Source organism: Aulonocara stuartgranti, assembly GCF_965226115.1.
Source record: "Aulonocara stuartgranti genome assembly, chromosome: 4".
Lineage (NCBI taxonomy): Eukaryota > Metazoa > Chordata > Actinopteri > Cichliformes > Cichlidae > Aulonocara > Aulonocara stuartgranti.
The window spans coordinates 14,924,777-14,947,710 of record NC_138942.1 but is presented as its reverse complement, the minus strand read 5'-3'; the positions used below and the strand labels follow the sequence as shown (position 1 = coordinate 14,947,710).

The 22,934-nt window shown below is 40.5% G+C and overlaps 1 protein-coding gene across 2 annotated transcripts in view; it reads right to left on the bottom strand.

Moving 5' to 3' along the window:
- The window catches only part of prkar1b (protein kinase, cAMP-dependent, regulatory, type I, beta), a 66,492-nt gene extending 44,891 nt beyond the window's left edge, over positions 1-21,601 (bottom strand). Inside the window, exons 1-4 of one of the 2 annotated variants that reach the window (XM_082530812.1) lie at positions 21,408-21,601; positions 19,489-19,676; positions 4,436-4,606; positions 1,341-1,432 (exon numbers count right to left, since the gene is read on the bottom strand). In XM_082530812.1, the coding sequence (XP_082386938.1) occupies positions 1,341-1,432; positions 4,436-4,606; positions 19,489-19,662 (437 nt within the window). In that variant the 5' untranslated portion in view covers positions 19,663-19,676; positions 21,408-21,601. Of the gene's footprint in view, positions 1-1,340; positions 1,433-4,435; positions 4,607-6,986; positions 7,548-19,488; positions 19,677-21,407 lie in introns of those variants that run through there. The other variant, XM_082530813.1, reaches the window with a different exon arrangement.
- Positions 21,602-22,934: the final 1,333 nt, after the last annotated feature.

The following is a 22,934-nucleotide window of genomic DNA, read 5'->3' as shown; positions in this document are numbered from 1 at the left end:
ACACATTTCTGTCAGCGGCACTCCAGGCACAACAACCGCAATGCAACTGCAATGCGACCAAGCCACCAGCCAGTGGTCCAGCATCATTAGCTGTAAGTGAAGAGTGAGGAAGAGCAGAATTGAGGAATGGACAGTGTAAAAGCAACTAGGATAGAAAGTTAGGGGCAGACAAAACCAGCTAACTGCCATGTCCTTGCAAAATCTAGCAAATCCAACAAGGTTTTCACTCGCCGAGACACTGCTGCACATTCACCCACAAATCCCACAACAACAAATTCCTGTGTGCACACCATTAATGGTTTAAGCTTGCTGTGTATATTGAGACAGCAAACATGACAGCCAGTCAAATAAATTCTGCATCATGCATGGTTTCATGGGCTGATGACAATGCCATTACATTGCTTTGCATGGGAAGAGACTGTAAGTATATTAAAACCTGATGGGTATGGTCTGCTGCCAGATATTTCTTTTCTGTTGTAACTTTAATCTGCCACATCAGCCACCCATGGGCATGGTTTTTCAAACTGTCCACTTCCATCACATGTTGCGCCCGCCTAGAGGCTCCTTCAGAGTCACTGACATGCAATCAGAGGTCTGTGTGCCTGTGCCAAGGCAGCACGGTAAATTGTCAGCTGACGAAAGAGTGGAAAAACTGTGTTTTGGGTTTGGCCTGTGCTCTCTGTAGCCAACAGGAAAGCTTCGGTGTTTCCTCTTCATGGGACATAATGGATTCTCCCCGCCAATGAAACACTATTCCTCCTGGCGAGTCTGCCCGCCGGCCACCTGAAACCCTTTCCCACAACACCCCGTCCCCTGTCTGAGCCAAACCCAGCCCATGAACTGCAGATATGGGACAGATGGAAGGATGGTGAAAGGGCGTCTGAAGAGAGGGGGAATGTGAAATAACACTGAGTAGGAGCAGATGGTAAAAAAATAAAATGGGGGGAGACAGAAGAAAACTGGCATCTTTCTTTTTCTTTAAGACAACTATGGAGAATCGTTGATTACTGAGCACTGTGTCTGTGCAACTCCACCCATATACGCAACATGATACGGATACTCACATCGCTTACCATGGCAACCGACAACACAATGAAACACATCCAGTCGCCCCTTACCCACACATAACGGCACCCCCTTCTCTTCCACATCTGTCCATGTTCCGCTGTTTAGGTAATGAGATGCTGACAACACTGGCACATAGTGGCCACAAGGGCATAAGACCCGACTGAAACAATGGCCTCTTTATGATTTTATCAGCCTAAAAACAAGCATTCAGACCTCAAACACACATCTGGGTCGCTGGAATCACATGTTGGGCAAACGGAAAGATTTTGTACCTTCTCTCATTGTCATCCAGGTGAGCGAAGAGGACATTCTTGGAGATGGCCTTGGCCAAGGCAGTCATGGTCTTGTAGTCTTTTGGAATCACCTGTGAAGGCAAAAGAAAGAGGCAGCACATGAATGTGTGCTTTAACAACACCATGCAGGTGGACACATGAAACAAACCAGCACAAACAAAAAGCAGAACCCACTTCAAAAGCTCAGTAAATTAAGTAATTAAAGACCAGAGTGCTGGCAAACTCTGAAAGGAATATCCCACACGTGCATCTGTATATTTTTGGGGAAGCCCATCTGTTCAAGGATTGCACTCAAAATGTCACACAGGCCTTAAAAATTCACCAAAGCCCTGAACTCATTCATAAAACATGCATTTTCATGTCCCAGACTCTGTGGTGTGTGTGTTCACAAAAAAATGGAATGGTAAAGTCTGGAGCCACAACAAAGCAGCTGGAGAGAGAAGTCCGTCTGTATAGCTCTCTTCTAGGATGTCCTAATGCTCATTTAACTGTAGAGCACAAATGGCAAAAAGTAAAACAAAAAGACGTTTTTTCTTATATAAATATGAGGGAGTGATATGAGGGAGTGATGTGTGTGTGTGTGTGTGTGTGTGTGTGTGTGTGTGTGTGTGTGTCCCTCTTGTCGTGGGAGAGAGGAGGGGGTAAGCTGTAATTAAGTTAATGCAACAGATGTCTCCACATGAAGACAGCCGCACTGTGCTGTTCACAATATGCACACAAATACGCACAGAACCACATCACACACAAACTAAAAAGTACCCAAATTTTAGAACTAGAACTGGCTACTTAGTGGGCAGAAAGAGAAACAGGCTGGTCAGGCCTGGAAAATGCAGTTGGAAGTGGACACCGATTTTAGGTCAGCCTCCGATCCATCTCTAGCTCCGTCACCCAGAAGATCATCCAGTGTCGCTCCATACAGCCTGTTACCAGTCGGCTGGATGCATTTGCACTCCAAAAGCTTAACTGGCTTAACATTTTGAATGTAATGGAAAGAAATTATCATTCAGTCCAAGCAAACAATTTAGGTAAAGGCAGATAGAAAAAGATGGATCTCTGGTGTTCAGTCATTTACACCTGCAAGCAATTATCTGCTGCAAACACAAAAACACTTTCCACCTTCAGAGCAGTTTTTTTTTTTTTTTTAAACAAAATCAACATGCACTGTGATGTTAGCGGTGAAACACGCAATTCAATTCTCATAACACAATCTCCAGGCCAAGTTGGCAGACCTTATAATTTGTTAAGAATGATATCACACAAAAACAATTTTAATCAGATGAGCACAGTTCGCTAACTGACATTGTCAAATAAATCACCTGTTACTTTTTACACTGGACTACTGATAGAAATATTTATGTAGGAATTTGTAAGCGTGTATTACAGGCTTTGAGTCTGTGTGTGTTTGGTGTTGTGTGTATGGCACCTTACTGCACATAAATGGCCAGAAATACAGAAGAAGAAATACACAAAAAAATCACTTTTCTCTGGTTGATTTGTTGTGTTAGGCTAAGTTGTAACAGCACAAAGTCTTTTTTTTTGTTTAGTTTTTTTGTACATGCTACTGATGCGGATTTGACGTGACGTGGATGTGTAAAGAAAACGAGGCTGGAGATGCAGGCAGGCTTTTTGCCATCACACATGTCTGTAGAGTCTGGTATAGACCTCAGAGCCATGTGTGGGTGTTTGCACACACCTGATACACACATACACACAAACACACACACTGCATGCTCCATTGGGCATGCGATTACAGTGTGGTGATGGGGGCTCGTGCCGTTATGTCATTACCCAGCAATTATTGGCGTGTCAAGTTAATTACAACTGAAAAAGCATGGTAATGTTACACCACTTAAAGTGTGTGTGTGTGTGTGTGTGTGTGTGTGTGTGTGTGTGTGTGTGTGTGTGTGTGTGTGTGTAACGGTGTGTGTGTGTGTGTGTGTGTAACGGTGTGTGTGTGTGTGTAACGGTGTGTGTGTGTGTGTGTCTGTGTATAACAGTGTGTGTCTGTGTGTAATGGTGAGTTACAGTTTCTGGCACAAGAGCATCCCTTCTTCCAGCTTCAATAAATTATGGAGGAATGGATACACGGCAGTTTGTAAGAAGACTGATAACTTGAACTCTTGTTGTCCACAAAGAGAAAACAACTACTGAACTTTCTCTTCCTCTTTACCTGTTAACCACACTGTGTTAACCAGTGATACAAAGTAAATCTAAGTATGAATCAAGTCTATTTTCTGCATAATCTGCGTACAAAGATATGTGCATATTCATATGCGAACAAGACCTTTGAAATTGGAAGCTTTCTGGTTCCCACTTCCACTCTCAGTTATATTAACCAGTCGTGCATGAGCAAGTTTTGATTGCACGCAGATGAACAGTCCATGTGGAGAGAGAAAAATTCAGTAGTGGTGAAATGTGATCCCAAAACCATCAGCCATCATGTGAAGAAGATTTTGACTTTTAGATTTATTAGGATTCACAAAAAAATGAAAAATAAGAATCTTGTCCCAGAAATCCACCTGCTACATTAACCCAGATTTCCGTATGAATGTTAATATACTTAAGGTGCTATTAAGTCTGGGTACTCAGCATCTGTACTGACATAGATGACTCACACGCTTGAGTATTTTGCTGCAAATAAATTAACTCCAAGTCTCTTCACTAATGTTTGTAAAATTGCACCGTTTAGCCTCTTTCACACTGGTGAAATGTTCTATTTCTTGGTGGGTGTTAAATGAATGAAAATAAACAACTTCAATGTTATTGATTACACTAGTGTGTATTAAAAAATAATAATAAACCCCACCTAACCTTCTGACTGAACGGTATTCATTGTTCATTTGTTTTTACTCTATCATAGCATCATAGTTTAATGTGATGTTTTGCTTAGAAAACAGAAAAACTAGACAGATTTAAGTAAACTGGTTGTATTCTACATACAAACCTACATACCTGCTGCCAACTGTGTGCAAACCTGTTAATGACTTTGTATAAAAGTGCACACAGCTTCTTTATGCGTTAGATGTTTGTCTCTGCAATCAGATGTTAATGTATGTATCCGTCATAAGGCTGACCTTGCGCACATAGCTGACAGCGTCCTCCTCGGTGTAAACCTCGGCACTGACACCGCCCCTGCGGCGACGGGCCTTGACAACAGGGTTGGGTGGTGGGGGAGAAACTTCATCGTCATGCGAGTCTGACTGGCTGTTAGATTTCTGGCGTGCCATGATCTGCTTGCATTCTTCCTGCAAAAAGCAAAGAGAAAAGATTTTTTGAGCTGCAAGCAAAAAGAGAGGGAGATAAATGGACAAGGCTATTTAAATATTTTTTTTAGAAAATGCTGGTATTTCAAAAAGGAGTACCCAAGACAAATTCTTTAATGTGTAACAAAATGTGCCTAGGAACACAGCAAATACTATTACTAGTGCCAAAAGACTACAGTAACTTCAAGCAAGACAAACAAGATCATCTTAAAGCATTTGTTATTCTTTTCAAAACAATCACATGAGCGAGAGCTGACAAACCACCATTTTAACAAAACATCATGTGGAATTTTAGGTCAGACACTGTAAGAGAATAAACATCAGTGTCCTACTCCTGGCTGCCATGGTATGATGAAAGGGATCACATATTAATATTGGCAGAACTGACCATGCAGCACGAAGAAGGCTCAACCAGGTACTGTCCTCCTTTCAGATAATGAACAACAAGGAATAGAGACATCAAAGGGGGACACAGGATGCCTCTGGCTGGCTGTTCTTTTAACTGCTGAACACTCTGCAGGTGATGAATTATTGATTGCAAACTTGACTAACACGTTAGCATAAGTACACAATCAAACCACTGAACGCTTGTTAGTATGTGAGACTGCTTTGAGACGAGGGAAATGGGAAAACAGTTTGTGCAAAGGTAGCAAAAATCCACTGCTTTGTTCGTTCCTGCACAGACACTGACAATGGCTGGTGTGAATCTGTGGATTTTCATGCATTAATGCACTTAGTAGCACAGTAAGAACTGAGCTGACAGCAGTATTATTCACCACCCATGTTTTGGTGCAGTAACAATATCTATGACACGTTTTCTTTTATTTATACATACATATATATATATATATATATATATATACATATACACACACACACACACTTGGGGCTTTCTTCTGTTTGCTAGTTCAGTGCATTGCCACTGTGCAGTCGGAAATAAACAAAGATGTCTCAGAGAGACAAGATTCCAGACAGGCAAACGTGGCAAGAAGTGGCACTCTCACACTGCAGTACAGAAACACCAGACAGACAAGATATAAACAGAAAGAGAACTGCTGTAAGAACAGATTTTTCAGAGCGTCGGTGGTCTCTCTTCCAAGCCTATTTGTAACTGTGTTGAGCAAAACATGACCTGATTCAATCACCCAACAAAAATGAAAATTTAAAGTGACATTTGATTTAATCTTTTGCTTTTCAAGGACTTCAGAAAAAATAGAGTTTTGCACTTTTCACTTTAGTGCACTGTAATATGCATTTTTGACTATTATCTGATGTTTAACAGATGAAATGATTGCTGCAAATCTGAAGACAGGTAAGAAGAAAAAAGACCTGGAAGTAAGCTAGGAGTAAGAAGGTTAGTGAATGCAGGGAGCAGAAATTTCCTGACAATTCACTGTAGTCAAAAACCGACAAGGGGAGAGAGGACAAGAGACAACTTGCAGCAGAGAGACAGAAAATGCCACAGAAAGGGATGGAGAGCATAGGTAATGGTGAAAAACTGTCATATTAGCTGAAAACGGAGACTCAAACCTGTCAAATCACAAGTCAGCACTTCTCTGTACATACTTCCTAAACTATTTCAATAATTACAACAGCACAATATCATGAAATCTGGAACGGCAACACATCCACAATACAATTTTAGAAAACAGTTGTTTTCAAGGTTATTCATTAGCTCAGACTTTGACTCAGCCTTTGATGTAGTGTACTTTCATCTAACATCCCCCAATTCGACTCCCCCTTCTGCCTGACTCCATTACCCTCTTACTCGTATTAATGTTTTGCTCACTTTCACAAAACAGTACGATGATGCAAATCTCATGCCAACACGTGAGTTAGAAAAGCAAGCAAAACACTCCGGTGTGCACACGCATACATGCGCTTCTTGCTTACGCAGAGTCACTGCCTGCGGGAACACAGCCAGCAGGAGGAGGAGAAGAGAAGCAGAACCAGAGAGCAGATTCAGAGAACACATACAGCCACAAACACATAAACACACACATAACCTTGCAGACACATGCACAGGCAGTCTCCGGGAGGAGAGCTTCCAAACTGAGCTTAATCAAGGTGGCGAGATCTGCAATCAGGTAACACACTGCATCCTCTACAGAGCCGAAACAAACACTTACGCACAAACGTGCTCGACAGAATCATGAACTAGCAAACACTGTTAATCTGCTGCTGTCTGTGACTAACAGCCACCTAAATGCACACACTTTCACTCAAACAATTCAGTGGGCAAGCACCTTTACCTTGCAAAAAGGTTTTTATGGAATTGCACTACTTGTTTCAGTCTCAATTAGGTACACAGATTAGCTTCAGGAGGCTAACTAGAGTTAAGTTTGTAATCAGAGATATTTACCATGGCATGGAGGGCCCCTTGGCCTGGCCGGCTATGAGTCCCGTAGCCTGTCAGAGGCACTCGGCATCAAGTCAAAGTGTGCATGGGTATCAGCACACACTGATCCCCATCTCATGCACACCTGAGACACATGCCACAATGCATCAGCATCTTGCCATTCTAGCACAGCAACTGCTGTGTGTGTCTGTCTGCATGCAAGTAAGGAGAGAATCCAAGTAGTGTGCGAGACAAAGTGATAGCGTGCAAATGACAAAATGTCTGCAATCCCCGCGACACAGCAGCCAAAAAACAAGTCTATTGATGAAAACACTTATCACAGCAAAAAGCTTCTCTCTTCACTGGTCCTGCGCAACTCTCTGTCTCTGCTTTCCTCTTTCTCTCTCCCTCTCTCGCTCGCTTTTGCTCTCTCTCGCACGCACAATCAGGTGGCGCAATGAGCGGTCTCCTCTTGCTATACTCCGTCACTATGACAACTGGGTACTGCGAGCATCCTGAATAGTTGGTGAGTCTGAGCAGGAAGGAACGGTGGCTCACACACCTTTGTACACACCAGTTCTGACGCCTTCTCGCTTTCGCTCACTCGCTTGCACATCTATGGTGAATCAGATCACACAAGGGAAAACGTGACACTCTTCAAGATGGACTTCTGCTCTGACCAAATGGTGTGCTTGAGTTTTTCACCAATGAATGGATTCAAACATTCCCACAGGGATGCATAATCATCCCATACAATCCCTATGTGTGCAAGTGTTCTGCAGTTGTACTGCTTTGTTTTTCAATCTTTGCCCACGTGCTTTTAGGTCAGAGGGTCACTAATCAAGTGAGGACTTTGTGTCTGGCTCCAACAAGTCTTTGTATTGTTGTGATTCCAGTGCTCCATTAAAAGGGTGCAAGAAACACATTTAGTATGACTTTTGAAGTCTACTTTTGCTGCCTACACAGCAAGTTTCATTAGTTCATTGCGAGCTAAAAGCATTTGCAAGAGACAAATGTTGAGCCCTTCTCTAGCAACACGCAAGCTAAACAGCTAAAGTACTCTACGCAGGGCTATGTACAGCAGCAAAACAAAACACATCTTCAGTATATTTTTCTTTTCGATCTAGGATAGTAATCCATTTGTCATTCAAAAAGCAAACCAATACATGATTAATATCCTGCATTCAGATCTGCTAATTTTATTCACCAATAAATAGCATTTTCTACTCTAGATTTTGTGCTATTGCCCTATATCAGACTCACACTCCCTCCTTTTCTCCTCTGCTCTGCCTGCGTCATCATCAGCGGATGTTTGCCAGAGAGATAGGACGGGGCAGTGAGAGGAGACGGAGGACACAGGCATAAGCAGGACACAAAAGCTCTTTATAAAGTGGGCTTTCCATTAGTTAGTGTGGGTCAGAGATTAAAGAATGAAGCCACAGACAAAAGATGACACAAATCCAATCCCACACATGCACACACGCACACACACACACACACACATAAACACGTCCCATGTAAACTCCCTATCATTATTAAAGCCATCATCAATTCCAATTCAAACTAGTTTGCAGATGATGACTCATTTAAACGTAGTTCAAACTGCTTTATTTATTCCCTGAACCAATCTGCACCAAGTATACATGAAAAAAATATGACTAACCCTGATTTGAAGTGCTCTGACTAACCAGTAATTAATCACACATCCGGGAGACCACCCATCATGCTTCTTGCAAAAACTGCACAAACACTATTAGTTAGAGAAAAAGAGACATGGCAATTACCTTAGCCACCTTTGGTCCGATATCAGACAGCTTTACTCGCCACTGCTGGGACTGAAAACATGCGAGTGAACCAAAAACAGCAAAGTGCCGCACACACAGACACACACAGACACACACAGGTAATGAAGCATGCAGAGCTGATCCACCAGCGGAGCTAACAGTCTACTCATCACTGTGTTCACACCATTACAACAGTACAATAGGCAGAAAGTTCACTGCTGTATTAGGTGTGCAAATGCAATGAAAAGATGTTTACTCGATTTATCATTGCAGCGCACACACAAACTTGTCTCGCTGTCTAAACGGTAACTCTTCATTGTCTATATTCATTCTCTAATCTTAACCCTAAAAATCTACCCATCATCCTGAACTGACAGGTATTTTGACCTCAGCCCTAAAACTAAATCTAAACTCTAAAGCAAAACTGCTAGATTAGCAGCATTGTGCTTATACACTGAAATAATTTCTATAAATGTCTTGATGCATTCTCAATCATCCAGGAAAGTAAATCTCCAAAAGTTGTTTCTGTTCATCTGGACGTAGCATTTTGTGGGAGAAATATTTCGTCACTCATCCAGGTGACTTCTTCAGTCTCAGCTGACTGCAGGTTTTCCCAATCTTATAAACAGTACATTTGCGTAATGACTGAAACCAGTCCAGTGAAGGAACAATGGGCTGGGAGGTCAGTTCCGTAATGTTAATTATGCAAATTCTCATGACCATTGATCAACAACCACTGACCAAAACCCACTGATCAATGGCCATGAGTACCATTCACAGAGAGTTGGGGAATGGCTGCAATCACAGCATTGTAAGATAGTGAAAGATGTACCCTTAGGCCCCCTCCTCGATTCAGAGATGGTCTTTCCCTTTTCAGTTAAATGAGCTCCTTGACTCCGCGCTCAAACCAGCGTTCCTCCCTGTCCAAGATGTGTACATCCTCATCCTTGAAAGAGTGTCCACTGGCCTGTAGGTGTAAATAGACTGCAGAGTCCTGGCCTGACGAGGTAGCTCTTCTGTGTCGTGCCATCTGCTTCGCCAGAGGTTGTTTGGTTTCCCCGATGTATAAATCCTGGCAATCCTCCTGGCACTTAACAGCGTACACTATGTTACTCTGTTTGTGTCGGGGGACCTGATCCTTGGAGTGGACCAAGCCACAGAAACCCGGTGTTTAGAAAAAATGTGTCTCAACTGCTCCGATACTCCTGACACATATGGGATCACTACAGGTTTTCGCTTAGGCAGCGGTTGTCCTTCTCTCCTGGATCGGCTGGAGCTTTCTTTAGGTGCCTTTCCAGCTTTGACAAAAGTCGAGCTGGGATAACCACATTTACTCAGGGCCTTCTTGATGTGCTGTTCTTCTTCCTCCCTGGCCACTGTGTCTGCGGGGATGGTGTTCGCTCTGTGTTGTAGCGTCCTGATGACACCCAGTTTGTGCTCCAGTGGATGATGAGAGTCAAACTTTTCATATCCTCCCTGGTGAATTTGATGTGTCGGTCCACTGAGTTAATGTGATCCGTGAATTGTGGTACGTCCTGAGATTTGATTTTCACCCAGGTGTCATCCACATATCTGAACCAATGGCTTGGTGGTGTTCCAGGGTAGGATAGCAAAGCCCTCTTTTCCACTTCTTCCATATACAAATTGGCCACGATGGGTGAAACTGGGGAGCCCATGGCACACCCATGTTTCTGCCTGTAGAACTGACCCTTGTATGTGAAGTAGGTGGAATGAAGACACAGTTCCAAAAGCAAACACACTTGGTCGATGCTGAGATTGGTCCTGTTGCTGAGGTTGGTGTCATCCTGTAATCTCTTACGAACTACCTCCAACGCTTCCATGACTGGAATGCAAGTGAAGAGAGATGTAACGTCGTACGAGACCATGGTTTCATCTGTCTCCATAATGACATCTCTCACCTTCTCAACAAAATCCAGGGTGTTCTGGATGTGGTGTTCAGAGCTGCCCACCAGCAGGTTGAGGATCGAAGCCAGAAACTTGGAGATGTTATAGGTGACAGAGTTGATCATGCAGACAATCAGTCTTAAAGGTGCACCTTGTTTATGTATTTTCGGTAAACCATACAAACTTGGTGTAGACTCCCCTGGGTATAGCCTGTGGTATAAGGTCCGGTCAATAGCCTTGTCTTGTTCTAACTGCTTCAGATAGTCTATCACCCTCTTCCTGTAGCCACTTCCTGGATCTCATTTCAGGGGCTCATAAGTATTTTCATCACTGAGTAGTGACAAAATTTTTCATGATATTCTTTCTGGTTTAGCAATACTGTGCACCTACCCTTGTCTGCCTTCCAGCAGACAAGGGTAGGTGCACATTCCTATAAATGTTTCTACTGATTCTACTGATATCTACTGATTCTTCCTGGATTTTTTCAGACAAAGACACCCAACAGTGAAAGAGTCATTACACCTTTTTTTTTTCAGCACTGCATGCACATCTAAGCCCCAGTATGTTAGCACCGTCAGCTTATACTACACTTAGTATTTTAGACTGAACTATGCAGCTTAAGTCCAAATTAAAAACTGGATCTTTTGCAGCTAAAACTCCAGTCAATTGACAAAAAATTGAGATACATATATTTTTGATTGAATTTAATTGACTTTCTTTGGGGGAAAAAACAATATCCTGAGTAATGATAGCCATTTTTAGTGATAGCAAAGAAATGACTGCTTCACAAGTCATATTTCTAAATGTAACATTGACTAACTACTGAAATAAGCATGTAAGCCTTGTGAAAATAACGTCTTTCACAGAAAGAGGAAAAGTGGTAGAGGAAAAGTGAAGGTGAAAGGCCAGTAAAAGAAGACAAAGAAGGACCATCATAAAGTGAGGGCTGGGGGTCCGACTTACCTGTCAGGGACCAGGGTGAGGTAGATAGGAGGAGGTTTAAGTCCAGGTGAGTGCACGAAAGCTAGACTGATCTGACAGAGTACCGTCCATTTAACATAGTGGTGACAAATGAACACAGAAGCTGGAGGTACTAATTACGCCTATGATGGAAAACTTTAGAACTTCTTGACACACATGGCACATAGTATTGTTTGTGATGCTGAAATGGATTGAACTTTCTAGGCTGGTTGAACTTTGTATCCATCCAATATCAAGTGAATACAGGAACAGTATCGCCAATATTAATACTCTACTTTTACTTTCCATAAAACTAGTTAACACAAAAAAAACACAACTTTTAGATTTTTAGGTATTTTGAAACTGGGCTTTTGCGCTAGTATAGATCTGGTATCAATCAAATATCAGTGTTGGTATTGGTATTATCAATACTTAGTTTGATCCACCCACTTCTAGTGCAATCAAACTTAATTACACAAATGGAGACTGATCTTGGTAGGGTAGATGATCCAAAGCTACTCATAATACTCCTCTAAATGTTTTCAGCAGACTCAACAAACAGTCAAACCCTTCTGACGAATTGTCAATCAGAGCCCTTCGAAGGGACTGGTGGAGTTGTTATGATAGGTTCTGGTGACAGCTGAATAGCCAACAGCACTGAAAGCCTTCTCATTTTACATAGGAAGGGGAGACAGCAACTGATTGACTGATCCAATGACAGAGAGTGAGGAACTCTCTCTCATAATGCAAACGGAAGGAGATGTGGCACGTTTGTTTTACTTGACATATGACGACGACGCAATGAAAAATCATCGCAACACTAGCCCCTTTGCAAAGAGATACAAATATCACATTACTTCTCAATCCAGAATCAGCTTCTGTTGCTAAAAGAAAAGATTTTTGTTTTAATGCATGTTTCAAAGCTTATATTAACACAGCCAAAAACAGCTCAAATCAAAAACACATAAATTTAATGCCTAAAAGGCCTGTGTTTAATTTACATTTACAAGTTAGAAGCCCTAAGATCCAAAGAAACAATTACGCCTGGAGGCTAGTTAAAACTGAATGAATCAGATCTCCTACTGTTGAACAAACACTAACATCACGATATGCAGTCCAAGCTGCAAGAGAGAGCTTGTCAGACGTGTGAAGAGAGATTCACTGGGAAGGACGACCACAATCATGATCTAACCAGGAGGGAACTCAAGAAAGGAAGGGATGAAGTTAGCTGGTTAGCTGCAACTACACTTTTAAAATAGGGGCAAGTTGTCCACGCTTAGATCAAACATGGATGATGTTGTTCTCTCATTGCGATGAGATTAAAAAACAAAAGTTAATTTAATTAATAAATATAGTGGGTTAATATACCTAAATTTATTGTTATTTCAATGAGTCCTCTGCAGGGTTACCAAGAGTAGATGTCTGATGATACAAGACAGAAGAAAAGTAGAAAAAAAATCAAATAATGAGGGGCAATAGGGACAGGAGAACCCTTTAAAACGACAGTGTGCGACAAACATATTTGTCACATTTAAATTTTTCAGATTATTAAACAAATTTTAATATTACACAGAGATAAGGCGAATGAATACAAAACACTATTTTAAAATCAGTGTTTATTTCATTAAGGGGAAAAAAAAAGGTATCCAAACCTACCCAGCCCTAACTGATTGTGCCACCCTTGGCAGCAAGAACTGCATTCAAGTATTTAACAATAACTGGTAATTAATGTGTCACATCACTGTGGAGGAATTTTGAGCCCGCTATTCTGCTGCAAAAACTTGACTAGAACACTTTGTTTTTTCTGAGCTGTTAAAAGATGGACTTGCTGGGGTGTTTCTGATCATTTTCCTGCAGAGTGTGCTTGAGCTTCAGGGCATGAACTGATGTCCAAACATTCTTCTTCTGGATTTTCTGGTAGAGGGCAGAATTCGTAGGTTTTCATAGCTTTTATCCCTTAATAAGCTTTTTATCCCATCATTTAAAAACTGTATTTTGTATTAACTTGTGTTATCTTTGTCTAATGTTAAAATTTGTTTACTGATCTGAAACGTAAGTCTGAAAAATATGCCAAAAATAATGAACCAGGAGGTCAAATACTTTTTCGTAGAAATGCATGATGAGTCATTCTGACAACAAGATTTACCACAAAAACAACAACAAAGAGGTAAACATAATCAGACAGAAGCTGAGACAAGTTATGAGTCAGATCACTCAAAAAAAAAAAAAAAAATAGCATTGGTATGTAGTGTGGAGTTTGTCAACTATTTTTCCTATTTCAAAATAAATGTGATGAATGTTCAAATTGCTCAGAATAACCCAAAAGTCTTCAATAACAGCAGCTGGGCATATCTAACCATACCCAAACAAGCTATTAATGGAAAGATTCCACAAATGTTCTGCAATTAACAGGCACTGCAATGAACAAATATATAATAACAATAAAAATGAACCACAACAAGGAAACTGCTATAAGATGTGAAAATAAGAGTTAACAGAACAGTGCTAAGGCATGAGTGATTGCCAGACATACAGATGGAGTCGAGGAGTCACGGCTGGCGTTGTGCTGAACATTTAGTTGCCAGCACAGGTGGCATGTTATGTAAAGATCAAAGCACTGACTCCTACATGGCTGCAGCAAGAACTGCACAAGTATGAGTGAGACACAACCTAAGTCATCAAATATGTTCTCATGGAAAGTAAAGGAGAAAGAGTGAAGCTATCCAGGTGTTCCATATTGGATGTTTGTTAAACAAAACCAGCAACAGCAGTTGCACCAAAAATGCCAAAAAACAAAAAAACACTATTAAGCTAAGTGAAGATGCAACATAACAAATTCAATAAAACATCTGTGCTTCCAGCTGCCCGTTTCATTCTAAGTGATAACTTCACACTAACACATTATCTCCTGGCACTATTATAAAGTGCTGCTTTCAGACAGACCTGCAACCTGGGAGACTCATGAGATTTCTAGGTTAGTCCAGCATTCATTTAACCATCTAAAATAGACTTCTCTATGGGTTCTCAAAGGACAATCAGCCCATTGTATTAGAAAGTAATTATTTTTAATCACTGTTTGGGAGCCCTAATGTCAAAAGACTGGTAATCTTATAATAGCTTTCTGTGTTAACAAGAAACAACTCTAACCTATTTCTGTTAAATAACAGGGGGGGAAATGTCAGCTAACGTGGCATGGAAATAATCTTTTGTCTTTTTGTACTATGTGCCAAAATTAAGCTCATTTCTCTCCAATTACACACTAAGCTGATCTCATAGAGATGGCAGATGAGAACACCATCCAAAGCTACTATTGTAGAGATCAAAGGCATCATTACCATACATAAATAGACAGGATGAAAGGGAGAGAGATGGCTGTTATTTCCACATTCACAATGTCAGCTGTGAACAAAAGATGTGTTATTACCTCAAAACAAAAGTCAGAAACAAACTTGTCAGACTAATGATTTTGTGTGATTCTCAAAGAAAGAAAGAAAGAAAGAAAGAAAGAAAGAAAGAAAGAAAGAAAGAAAGAAAGAAAGAAAGAAAGAAAGAAAGAAAGAAAGAAAGCAACACCAAAGAAGAAGAGAGGAGAGTAGATAACAGAGAAAAGATTTTCCAGATAAGATTGCTGTGCTGTATGAAACTGATCCTCTGCAGATATGAGGTTAGGTCTGACGAGGTCTGGAAAAAGAGGAGAATGAATACCCCAGTGATCTAATTGGCACAGAGACAAGAAGAAAAAAAAAAGTGGACACATTAGAGGACAAAGGGGATAAACTTGTGAATAAAAGAGCTTATTGAACACAGGATCGACTACAGTCCTTCTCTCCACTATTGTTGCCTAGGTTACCGCCTCTAGTGGGCGAGCAGTGCTGACAAACTGGTGGTGAGAGAAGACAAAGAAACACGCAATCAGGGAGGCTGAAATATACCAAAAGATGGCATGGCAAGGTTGTTTTTTTTCTATTATCTGTAGCAAAAACATTCGGCTCTAAAAGGCTGCCTGATCAGGGACCAGACACTGCAGGTGGTGAAAAATATTTCAATTTCTGTATTTGTTTAGCTTTTAAAATATTCTACCTCTGTTTGTGGCCTTCTGCTGTGAAAAATGTCCACTTTGAAACATGAAGATGAATATTTTTTAGCAAACATAGAAAGGCAGCCCTAAATTCCGATTAAATGGATATGGCTTGTTGAATGAAATACTGTCCTCAAAGTTACAGTGGGCAAGAAGAAAAGAAACACAATAAGCCTCTCAGATAACTGGGTCACCAAAACATGGCCTGTTTCAGTTCCACAAATGACTGACCTCACAGCACAAGCACAGATTTGGATGGCTTGACTGGAACCATGTTGGGCAACTGTCGGCGAAAGAGGACTGCAAGTCTGCAGTTTTTTTGTTTATTCGAACCACTTGTTTACACCGAGTGATTTCACAGACCAACATTCAACAACATAACAATTCAACTACTGCAGCTAGAGCAATAAAATATATGCTTGTTACCGTACAAAGATGCTTTTTTGACCTTGCACACAGTTACACAATGATAACCAATGATCACAGGGCCATGTCCTTGTAATTGCCACACAGGAACCTCACAAACACAATCTAAAATTTAAAGTTCACATTGACAGAAAACATTTATGTAAAAGACATGTAAAAATCACTGGTATCTTCTTGATTTTGAGGCACTTTTCCTTTTTCCTCAAAAAATTAAACCGTCTGTCATGTAAAGAGAAATTAAATATTGTTTTTTTGTTTTACAATCATTTGAACAGTCAGGCTATTGTGCTTTTAATTATAATATCGGATGTTTGCTGCAGAAAACACTTGGTCTGCAGTGGGGAGGACTGAACAGTGGGAAATTTCTACTCCCTTATATTATAATAAAAGTCCAAAGATGGTTGCAAGTTGGTCAAGTGCTGCATGTAACCCACAGCTCTGACAATACTGTTTCAACTGCGAATGCCCTCAAAGTTAAACTTTGTCGATCAAGTTTGTAATTACATGCAATCTGTTTCTGATGATAAAGAAATTACCTGTGATAAAACATCGAAAACCACATATGTTGCTGTGTGCATAGAAAGAAATTCACACTTAACAGAAATTCACATTTAACTATTACAGTTGTGCTCTGCTGCCTTCCCGTTCTACAGAAATATAACCAGATTACAACCAGCTGGCAGGCTGCTGAGTCATGTTGTACTCATTGATAAAAATGGCAACATGTTGATAGTCAGTCTGCATTTATAAATTAGATAATAATTATTTGCAAATCTTGGACCGTCCCTCTGAAGATGATAGCAGCCAACCCAAGTCAGACTGTGATTGTTTGCAGAAAGGTTGCCTCCTATCAAGCAACCTGTACAATCGCTTTGTGATCACTCAAGCAATGAGCAACCATTTACTTACCACAGGTTGCAATCAGTCCCAGAATGTATAATATAATCACCAAGCAACCACCAATTTTTCTGCTAACGCAAGGAGGTTGCTATCCTATTTTTACTTTTGGGACTCAGCACAGAGCTTGCTCAGTATTACAAGGTAGCTTTGTCAAGTTAAGTGTGCCCAGTGTTTGATGGCTTTTTGTTGAGCCAATTCGATAGTTCCCCAACTAGCATCATCTCAGGATAATTGAACAAGAAGGCTCATCTCATACACTTAATATCCCCAGAGTATTTTAATTTAATTAAGAAAACGTATTTTCATTCAAAATATTTCAATATTATGCTGTATATATTTCTTACCCACACCCCTACTTATTATAAAGACTTTTGATGGATATGTACTGCATAGTTCAATTCAATTCAATTTTATTTATATAGCGCCAAATCACAACAACAGCCGCCTCAAGGCTCCTGTCATTCACAATGACTGTATACATTTATACAGTCCTGCATGTTGCATGCATTTACTCCATCCAGCCACTTTTACAGCTTGTATTAATTATATCCTCTTTTCTATGCTCACTATTTAGGTATTACAATAATTCTCTTTCATATTTCTTTCCCTCTAAGAAGAATAGCACTTTAGATCACATACTTATTAATGATGTAAAACATGTACAAAACACTCATGTCAAATGTATCCCTATTTCTTACACACTGTGCAGTATGTCTTTTCTTAACATGATAGGTTGTTATTGTAATGGGATACACACAAGGTGACGCACAAACAGCTTGTTTCTGCTGAGCTCTATCACATTGATTTGTATTCATGCTGCCTCTCTGGCTATGCAGCATTACAGTCCCCATCAACACCAGCAGCAGCTCTAATATCAACAGTGTTCTCGTTTTGACTCTAACGCTGCTTGACCTCAACTTGCTGCTCTTTGTTCTTAAGACGCAAATACACCAACAATTTCAGGACATACAAGCTAAAGAGCCCTGCTTGACCTTGAACTTTGTCATTGTTGTTGATTCAGTCCTAAAGATTAAAACTATAGTATTAAAAGAGATTTAAAAAAAACAAAAACAAGCCAGGGTAATAACCAACTGAACACAAGACATTTTCTTGAATGTGAGGGGAAATTCTTAGTCAAGCATTTAGAATTAAGTGTAATCCAGTCATTCTTACAAAGACAGTGCAAAACACACACACACAAACACACATACATACCTACAGAAGAAAGATGGATACCTTCACCCGGACATGAGCATGGTGAGAATCACTATCAGCTCTATCTGATCTCTCTTCGCGATAACTTCTCTTGTTGGAAATGCATTTCTAAAGCAAAGCCCTCCTGAGACCACCATTAATAGCCTTCAGTCCCAAATAACACATCTTAATGAACCACTTGTAAGAGTAAAGCCCATTGTTCAAACACACAAATCCTATGATCTGCTTATGAATGAACTGCCCAAACGCACGATTCTCCGAATGATCGAAGCCAAACACCAAGAAAGTACATCCATTTAAGCTAAATGCTCCAAAATATTCCCTAGTTTGGAGAGTGCTTCATTTGCATTTGAGGTATGACACTTCAGAGAGGGTTGAAACATTTGAACTTTTTTATGTGCTTCCGTTCAGTTAATTTAACTCAACAAGCATCTTATAAATAAAGGAAGACTTAAGGAAGCAACTTTTTTGTAAAAACATCTTACTGCTGTACTAGTGCCAGATGCACACACACACACACACACACACACACACACACACACACACACACACACACACACTGAGCAGTCACGTTGCGTTTAAGCTACAGGGACTGAGCTACAAAGATTACCCCCTGTTTTAACCTGTTTTCTAGCTCTGATCTTTCATTTGTCTGTATTCAAAACAGCCAACTCTCCTCTAATCTTTTAATGGATGTGGCATCTCTTTTGTCTCCCTGCTCAGAGACAGACAGACAGACTGAGAGAGTGAGATGGGCAAATACAAAAAGTCTGCTGTCTGAGTCTGCAAGCGGGACACTGGGTGCTCCTCTTGCATTCCCTAATGGATTCTCCTATTATGAGATGGAAAATGAAAAGTCCAAGATAATAATTTGGGCACCGTCTGTTTTTAATGCTCTAACTAACTGGGATGGTACTGACGTATTCATACAGTAGTACAAACGTTGGGTGAGCAGATGTAATGTAACAAATTAGGAGGCCAAAAAAGAAGGTGTATTTTCCTCACAAACACATACAATACCAGCAAGTTACAGAAGATGTTGATTTCAAAAAGAATTCCACCTTATGTGATTCAGCTTAAGACTACTTCATTCAAACCAGCCACATTACTATCATTATTATCCACAAATAGAGTTACACTGCAGGAAAAGTGCATGTCACGTAATACAATCACAATTAACCCAAAGTCACCCCATTAAAAAAAAAAACAGTTTCCACACATTAGACACAGAGACTCTCAAAACTTTGTCATCACCAACCTTCTCCAGCTTTTCAAAATGCTCCCGCAGGAACTTCATAGGACGCTCAGGCTTAGCGATGCAGAGGTTCACAATGCACTCTTTGAGGATCTGCTGGATGTTGTGCTTCTGCACGAAAATTTCACAGCCCTTCAAACTTTCGTCTTCTTCCAGAGTGGAGGAGGAGGTGGCCATCTTATCTTTTATCTCTGTGGCAGTGGGAGAGAAACAGGGTGGACCATGAGAGGAGGGCAGGGAAGCCAGAGGAGGATAGCAGGGAGAACAATGTAGCGGGGGGGAGAAGAGGGCTGAGGAGAGCAGAAAAATAGAAGGAGGGGCAAAATGAGGAGTGTATAATGAGATATGACGGACACAGGGGAGAGATTTGGAGGGGGAATAGATCGTGGGAAGCAGGTGACTTAAAATTTCACCAGTTTTTTTTTTATACTTCTTGCACAAAAAGGCAACCCTGCGAGCAAGGTATGACGTTTTGTGACAACAGAGGCTGTTGCCAGTTTATTCCCTTTACTAAACAAAATATAAGTATAAATAACAAAGCAAATCTATAAGTTGTAGAACTAGGTAGAATGTTTTAATTTAGAAGATTGCCCAAAATAGACAATCTGATCTTGTTATTACTGCCACTAACAATTTTCAAGTGTTTGTCCTAAAAATATACATTTGTGTTTAGAATATAAAGTTACAGATTCTAAAGATAGAGGATATTATCATCTGCTTCTAGATGGTTGAAAAGAAGTGTAACTCTTGTGTCTGTTTGTTAGAAGATCTTGATTAATCAGACCGTGCTTTATCTTAAAGACCTCATAGTACTATATCCCCCCTACAGAGCAGTTTGCTGGAATAGGCCTAGGTTGCTGGGGGCTAGGGGCAATGATTCACTAAGCATTTTTTCTTCCCTCACCACTATGTGTTTATACACAACTTTGTATGTAACCATTATTATTATTATTACACTCTTCCACGGTGTTTTTTTTCCTGACTTCTTCTCCTTGCCCACAACTGGTTATAGCAGATGGCTGTCCCTCTCTGACTCCAGTTCTGCTAGAAGTTTCTCCCTGTTAAAAGGAAGTTTTTCCTTCCCACTGTCGCCCAATGTTTGATCATGGGGTGGGGGGCATATAACTGTTGGGGTTACCTCTCTAACATTGCAGGGTCTTTACTTTGCAATATAAAGTGCTTTGAGGCAACTGTTGTTGTGATTTGGTGCTATATAAATAAAGTTCAATTGAAATCAATGTAATTGAAACCGATAAAAAAAAAGTTAATGTAAACACATCTAACAGAACTTAACTTACTATCAATGGAGGTCCACTGGAACACGGCCTATTTTTCGTGGCGGATAAACATGACTGAACATTGAAATACTGGAAAGTAGTGCCTTTATTTGTGAAACTAAATACTTCAGCAGGTGGAGGCAATGGTAATTATATAACAACACATGACTACTAACAAATGCTAGTAGCCTATGTCTGATTGCAGATAATTGTGCAATACGTCTCAAATCAAGACAGGAAGCTGGGCAGGTGTAGCTAGCTAACAGTTAACTACCCTGAATCACTTCCTCAAAGGGAAATCACGTTAACCGTATCGTTATTTCTGCATAATAAACCAGACTCGAGCATGACTTTGAGGGTGACATCAGGCTGCAGCTTCATTCACAACAAATACACCAGCAGCGATGTCCACACGGAACAATTTTAACTGTGTAAACTGTGGCGCTTGTGATGAAACCGAACACCTGCTCGTCTGCATTCAATACACAGCTAACACAGCCAGAGTTGCTAACCTTACAATGACAACCAAACCACAACGAAGGGGGAATTACGGCGACAGCATAAAGCATCACGAGCCCGGTCTAAAACCACCCCACCGCTATTTCGTAGACACGGTTCAGTCCTTGCTCGCGCTCGTGTCCCTACCGTTATTTGTGGAGGATGTGGAGGAAAAAACACCTCGCTGGTTGGTAAGAGATTGATGAGGTGCCTTTCGTTAGCTGGGATGCTGCTGTTGCTGCCTCTGCCTCACCGCTACCTCTCGCTCGCTCTGCGTCAGTCTCGATGACGTCAATCTGTCATCTCCTCGACCGCAGCGGCGCTCTCTCGAGGCCAGCGAGCACGCGGCAGCGCATTTACAGATTAAACACCCTTAGAGGAAATAACCACACAAAAAAGAACTGTGCTGCTATTATTATTATTAGTAGTAGTAGTAGTATTAGTATTACTTAGAGGCGTTCATTTCCAAGTATGAACGTCTCCATCATAGTCTTTGGGGTTACACCCTCACTGCTCTGCAGCTACAGGCCTAATATCACATTTTTATGACGTATATGCATGCTTTCCCACCACATGATTAGTCCTACGGCTAAATAACACTGGATTTAAAGCCTCAGAAACCATTCTAATCTAAAACTGAGACACTAGTCTCTGTGCCCAACCCCCCAACAAATGCCACCTGGTTCTGTTATAAGTGTGTCAAAGGTTCTGCATTATGAATATTCTCATATAAAACGCCCACATTTTCTCAGACTTTTAAAAGGTCATCTCCATCATGCATTTTTGCTTGTTGTCCACCTTGTTCACCATTCTTCATTATTACTGATAATAAAATATTATCATGCCATATGATTGTCATATCATTATATGATTGTGATTATATTTTTGTGATATGATTATCCTATGCACTCACAAACCCGCAGTACTGATAATACCTTGCTTTTACTTGTTTATATTATCTATTGTGTTGGGGCGGTTTTGTTAAACACATAGGTAATTAATTACCTCACTCCACCTCTCTCTGTGTCTTTCCTTTGTCATGTCTCTTGACATTTGACTCCAGTGTACACAAGCACTACACAAATAGCTTTCTAATTATCAGCAGTTCTGGTCTGAAGTTTACATAAACTCATTATGGGCATGAATGTCATGGTAATTTGGGATTTTGATCTGTTCTTTTTCAGGGTGGAATGACTGGACATTATACATCTCTAATGACTGAAGAGAACAAGAACTGGGTGCACAAGTTTAATTTGAGGTTTGTTTGTTTTTTAAATCCACAAAAAGTATACATAAAGTATACATAAAGGCTCAAATATATACATACAGTGGGACAAAAAGGTATTTAGTCAGCCACCGATTGTGCAAGTTCCCCCACCTAAAATGATGACAGGGGTCAGTAATTTGCACCAGAGGTACACTTCAACTGTGAGAGACAGAATGTGAAAAAAAAAAAAAAAAAATCCATGAATCCACATGGTAGGATTTGTAAAGAATTTATTCGTAAATCAGGGTGGAAAATAAGTATTTGGTCAATAACAAAAATACAACTCAATACTTTGTAACATAACCTTTGTTGGCAATAACAGAGGTCAAACGTTTACTATAGGTCTTTACCAGGTTTGCACACACAGTAGCTGGTACTTTGGCCCATTCCTCCATGCAGATCTTCTC